Source organism: Entamoeba histolytica, genomic scaffold (assembly GCF_000208925.1).
Source record: "Entamoeba histolytica HM-1:IMSS scf_1104750516517 genomic scaffold, whole genome shotgun sequence".
In the NCBI taxonomy this organism is placed as follows: Eukaryota; Evosea; order Mastigamoebida; family Endamoebidae; genus Entamoeba; species Entamoeba histolytica.
In genome coordinates, this window is record NW_001915344.1 from 1,135 (window position 1) to 7,825 (window position 6,691).

General features: G+C 21.4%; 1 protein-coding gene across 1 annotated transcript, besides 1 other annotated feature; it reads left to right on the plus strand.

Annotated features, from left to right (window-relative positions):
* Positions 1-1,664: 1,664 nt before the first annotated feature.
* On the plus strand, positions 1,665-2,843 carry EHI_016900 (uncharacterized protein; the record flags this gene model as incomplete). The annotated part of the gene is made up of 1 exon (XM_643935.2): positions 1,665-2,843. One exon carries the CDS (start codon positions 1,665-1,667, stop codon positions 2,841-2,843), a length of 1,179 nt encoding a protein of 392 aa, XP_649027.2.
* A 380-nt stretch (positions 2,844-3,223) lies between these two features.
* Positions 3,224-3,407: a repeat region.
* Positions 3,408-6,691: the final 3,284 nt, after the last annotated feature.

A 6,691-nucleotide genomic window follows, 5' to 3' on the forward strand; every position in this document is an offset into this window, starting at 1 on the left:
AGTGTTTGATTTAGAAAATATAATAAATTAAGTACATTCATTCATAAATATAAAACCAACAATGTATTGATTTATTAACAATGAAATATTCATGACTTAAGAGTCCAACAAAGAAATGACAAAATGATTATGATAATAACCTTGATTATCTTTGGATTAATTAAAGGATTATTTTATTTAATAGTTCAAAATTAAAAAGTATTCAAAAGAAATGATAAAAGAATCAACAAAGTTCGATTTTATTATATTAAATGGTTATATTTCTTATCGTTCTTCTTGGATGGTTCAATGAGTAACATTTCATTGTTCATGTTATTTGAATATTGTATTAGCAGAGAATTTAAATAAAGAATAAGAATGATTCAGTATCATTAATCATCAATTTCTCGAATGTTTGTACGACATTAAAATGATGAATTTTGATAGTTGTTATATTAATTTATAAATACATTTCAACAAATAAATGATGAATATGATATGAATATATTTACAGAGTAAATGGAAATAATACATAGAATATATTTTATGAATAATAATAATGTTGTTATGATATTAAAGAATATAGAATGATAATAATAAAGAACAAAAGAACGAAGAAAAATAATAATAGTAATGAAATTAACGATAAAATAGAAGAGAATAATGATAAATGAAATATAACATCAAATAAGAAAAAATGTCATAATTTTATAATTAAAATTTATCATAATTTCTATTGACATTTGTATTATCAATATTAATTGTTTCTTCTTCTTTTCTTTATTTTGTATTATTATTTTAGAATTTTGATTTGACATTTGTTTATCCAACAGAAATGATTGGATATAGTGAACTTGAAGGACAGATGAAAGAAATCAACTGTGAAGTTATTGGAGTGAGTGTGTATTCCATTTATTGTCATCAAGCATGGTGTGAAGCAGATAAAAGTAAAGGAGGAGTATGAAAGTTGACATTTCCATTAGTATCAGATATTAAGAGCTGCATTTCTATCAAATATGGAATGTTAAATGTCGAAGCAGGAATTGCAAGAAGAGGATATATTTTATCGTTATATTTATAACTTTGTTTTATAGTCTGTGTCATTTTATATTTACATTATCATGGTTGACTTGAAACACAAAACCAAATAAATTATTATCAACAAATGATGTGTTTGAGTTTTAATACAAAAATGTTGATAATAATTAATATATTCATCAAATAATAAATTCTAATAAGACTAAATAAATATTTGTTCATGTTATTACTATTTATTCGTATTCTTGTTTTATTCATTTGAATCATTTTATGATAAAGTCGGAATAAGAAACAAGTTAAAATGAATAATCAATAAATGATGAATATATTCTTAAAATAATAATGATTTGAATTATGAATTGAAATTATTATTCATTTCATTCATTATTGTTGTTATTGTTTATGATTTATTTATTAAATTGAATGTTTATTTAATTTTGTTGATTAAAATACAAAAATGACATGAATTTTAATTTAATATTTCATTTCATTCTATTTATTGTTGAATTTCAAAATACAATGATACATCAATATGATGAAATGAAGAATGAAATAATTGAGTCATTAAGAAATAAAATGAAAGTAAAAGATAATAATGAAAAGAAGAGAGTATATTTAAAGAGAAAAACTTACATACATTTCATTCAATGTTTATATTTCTATTGATTATTGTAATTACTAATGCAACAGAAAGTATTAACAATCAAGAAGAAAGAACTAAAGAAATAATACACACACAAATACAATCAAAACAACACAAAAGAATGTTTAATCTACATAAAGTACAATTAAAAGGTGAAGTAACAAAAGAACCAGAAGAAACACCAACAGGTGTAAAGGATGTGTCATCACAAACGATAAATACTGGAACAGGAGGAATAACCACATCAACAAATCCATCAGGGCAAGCTACAGACACAACAAACTCAAAAAGTAAAACAGATAAAAATACAGAAGAAAATACACCATCACCAAATGAACAAAACACAAAAGGTGCAACAGGACAAGAGAAAAATCCAGTGTCACAACCTCAAGCTGAACAAAAACCAGTAACACCAAATACGACAGGAGAGAAAGGACAAGAACATGATTCAACAACAGGACAAGGAGCAGAAAGTGGAGCAAGTAATACAGGAAAAGAGACAAATAAACCCAATTCAAATGGAGAAGATAATACAGGTAAAACAAAATCACCAAGTGAAACAAAGCAAAAAACAGAGTCAACAACTGGAGAAGGAATAGATGAAACAAGTAACACAGATGGACAAAATCCAAAAGCATCAACAAGCACCACTGAAGGAGGAGACAAAAATGAAGCAACTCATGGTAACAATGAACAAGAAACAGGAACAAGTGGAGCTGGAGGAGAAGAAGGACAAAAGCAAGATGAACAACATGACAAAGGAACGAATGACTCAACTAATGAACAAGGAAAAGAGCAAAACAATAAAGGTGCAACAACAGATGGAAATGGTGAACCAGCAACAAACAATAATAACAAAGGAGAAGAAGGAAAAAAAGAAGAAAAAGTAAAACCAAAAAATGAAACAACCCCAGATGAAAAAGATACAAAAACAAAGAATGACAAAGATGAAAAGAATAATAGTGAAACAGGAACTTCAGATAATACAAAGAATAAATCAAATGAAAAACAACAAACAACTTCAAATGATAAACAAAATAATACCACAAATACTAATTCTGAAAATAAAACGAATGAAAAATCAAATAATAACCATGATGAACAAAATGAACAACATAATATTGATAATGCTTCAAGTATTTTCATTCTTCTATCTACATTCACTCTAACTTTGTTATTTTAATTGATTTTATTTATTAATAACGTTGTTTTATTATCATAATAATAACTAAAATACGAATTACAACATTATTTAAATATGATTCAAGTTCAAATAAATCACACCAATTATTATAATTCATTCATTATGAAGTATTTATTAAATAAAATGAATTGAATAATTATATAATTAATCAATAAATAAGAAATACAATAAAATAACAAATAAATAAACATTTACATTAAAATAGAAGAAGAAAAAGAAAAAGAAATAGAAAAACTAATAAAAAGAAAGGAAAAAGATGATGAATAATAAAAGAATATCAAAGAAGAAATTATAAAACAAAAATAGAAAGATGATGAATAAAAGAAAAAAGAATTAAATCATGAATTACTTAATATTTAGTATTTCATCTATTGAGTAATGAATGTTTCATTTTCTTCATCATGTTTTATTTCTTTCATTTTAATGTATTTTCAAACACTATCAAATTAAATGAAGAATCATTTAAATTATTATTATTATTTTAATGATTATTAAAATGTTTCATTCTTTATATTGTTATTTTAAGAAGAATATGTCAATAACACATTATTTATGTTTCTTCTTCATTATCAATATACACTTATCAATCACTTTTTCTTGATACAATTAATCTATTTGTAGTTTATAATGATTATTATTAAATATACTTCTATCTTGTTAATTAATACTTCATCATATTAAATAACCAATATTATACCATATTAAATATTATGCAATAATACAACATTCTTAATCATTATTTCATAATATTCACTTATATTAAATTTTAATAATTATCAACTAATTAGTCTTGAATGAATAATATCTCACAAATTACAGCATCATAATTAAATAATAACTGATATTTCATTACTTGATTATTTATTATTGTTTGTATTTGTTTCTAATTTTCATTCTTCATTTCTCATTCATTTTCATTTAATAAAATAGATTAATGAAAAATAATAGAATAAAGAAATAAAATAAGAATGAATAAGAAATAATAATATAAATAAAGAATAAGAAATAATAACATAAATATGTTGATGTATTTTATCTTTTCTTTATTTGTTTCTTATTATTATTTCTATTATCTTATTCATTTGATTCATAATGAATTAATTCAATGCGATGATACAAATAATTTGTTTATTTATTTTATTTCTCTTTCATTCTTATTTCTTTTATTATTTATTAAAAACACATTGGGTGTGAATATTTCAAATGAAATTAAATAAATCAACATTGAATTATGTCAATTTTTAATTCACCATTTCATTCATTGGCAGATGAAATGTTCATATTCTTCATTAATTTGTTTTTTATTCTTGTTTAGTTCATTTTCAATTAATCAAGATTGAATCATTTCATTTCAATTACTATGATTCGTTTTGGTGTGAAATGATTTGGATGTTGTTTTCCACAAAGTGCATTTGATATTCCTTCATATTCAAATGAATATTGATTACAATATGATTGTGTTTTATTATTTTCTTTACAAACAAGAATATCACTATATCCATGTCCAAATTCAAACAGACGATCATCTGATTGATTAAATAAACAAAATGCATTTTGTGGTATTTCAATATCAAATTTTATCATTCCTTTCATTCTTCCTTTTGATTCTAATGAAAATAAAAATGAGTTTGAATCATTTGTATAATAACCATCTTCATTAATTTTCTCATTAACATATCCTCCAAATTTATTTCCTTCTGAATCTTCAATAATAATTATTATATATTCTTTATTCCTTATTCTTTGATCAAATACTGATGTATTTTTATTCCAATCATCTTTATCTGAATCAAATAGTATATTTGATATTTTTCTATTTGTCCATTCTTCTATTTGTTTTATATATTTATCAAGTGTTCTTTCTATTGGAGAAATAATTGCAACAATGTGTGGTTGTTCTTTTATTGCAACATTGCGTGGTTGTTTTGCTAAAGTGTTGTAGGGTTGTTCTTCTATTGGATTGTTGTTGGTTGAATTGTTGTTTTCTTTCTTGTTATTTTCTATTTCATCTTTTATCTTCTGAAGATATTTCTTTGTAAATTCCTCTTTTATCAATTCTTTTATAACTTCATCATTAATTGTGCAATCATTGTTTGTTTTCTTCATTTTCTCAATTAAATACCTCTGTACTTTTATATTTAATGTATTGCTTTCTATTTGAATTTCATGACTTTCAAGTTCTTTTCTTGTTTTTTCATTCTCTTCTTTTATTCTTCTTAGTTGTTCACTAACTGCTTCTTCACTCTCATTGACAGTATTAGAAATCTTTTGCATTATTGTGTTTTTTGTTAACATTAATTTTATGTTAGTCTCTAAGCTACTAATTCTTAATTCTTGTTTTTGTATTGTCTTTTCTAACTCTGTACGGTGTTTGCATAATGAACAAGCTCTTCAACTGCTTGTGTTACTGTTTTGATATTTTCTTGGTTTTCCATTGTGTTGGTGTGTGTTTTATATTTAAATTAAAACTAATAATTTTATTTATATATTAATAGTTCATAAACTATTAATTATAGTTTTTTAATTATTTTAATAATATCAATTAAAAATAGAATTGGTTTATTGAAATTGGAATTATTTGGATTTTAACTTTTATTCTTTTTTTTTATTAAGTCTAAAATGAAAATGTATTAAATTGTGTTTCAAGATATATTGATTATTCTACTCCATTTTCTTCAGTTGAGACAATTTCATTCAATTGAAAAGACTGTTTATAATGTATTTTTACATTAATTCACTTTACATCATTTATTCTGTTATTATTTCATTATTATTTTATGTTCATTATTTGTTATATTTTGTATTATAATTTCAAATTGTTTTACAATACCTTGCTCATTTATTATTTCTATTTGTTTTATATTCGATATAAATGTTAGCTTTTTATAAATATTCACTTTTATTGATGATTTATTATTCCAATTCTTTGATTATTTCTTTATTTTCTATTCTTCTTTTGTTTTAATTATTTTTATTGTTATTGTTGTTTATTTTGCCAATGAAAAAAGAAAATAATAGAAAAAAGAATAAAAATAAAGTATAAAGTATAAAGTAGATAAAAAGTAATAAATCACAAAGATGTAATAAAATAATAAAAGAAGAAATAAAAAGTGTATTTTTATTGTAAAAATTAGAAATATTCAATAATAAGTGTCTAATTTAATTGTGTAAAATAATTAATATTATTTTATTGATGAAAAATATTTTATTATTTTTATGTTTATTATTTATGTGTATAATTTCATTATGATGTTTATTATATAATCAAACATAAGTGTTATGTTATTATAACATGTAATAAGTGATAAAATATAAATGAAAATGATATGAATATATAACATAGATAGAATATAAAACAAAAGAATAATAAGAATAAATGATAAATAAAAGGAGAAATGATAATAAATGATATAATAATAAAATCAAAATATAAAATATAAAAATAATATTAATATAAAACAAAAGAGAATAAATATAAATCGAAAATAGATATAAATGATAATAATATAAAAGATGAATAAAGTGAATAAACAAATACATCTAAATATAAAAGAATAACAAGAAGAAAATCTAAATAATATAAACATAAAAATAATAAAATAAGAAAAATATAATAATATATAGATAATAATAAGAATACAATGATATAAATAATATAATAAAAGAAATAAATAACATAATAATAAAAGAATAAAAAAGAATAAAAAATAAAAATAAATATGAATAATCAAATCATTTATTTCATTAATATTTCATACAAAATGACTACAAGTGATTATAAAATATAAACATAAATATTTATTGATTGTGTATTTATCATACTTTTT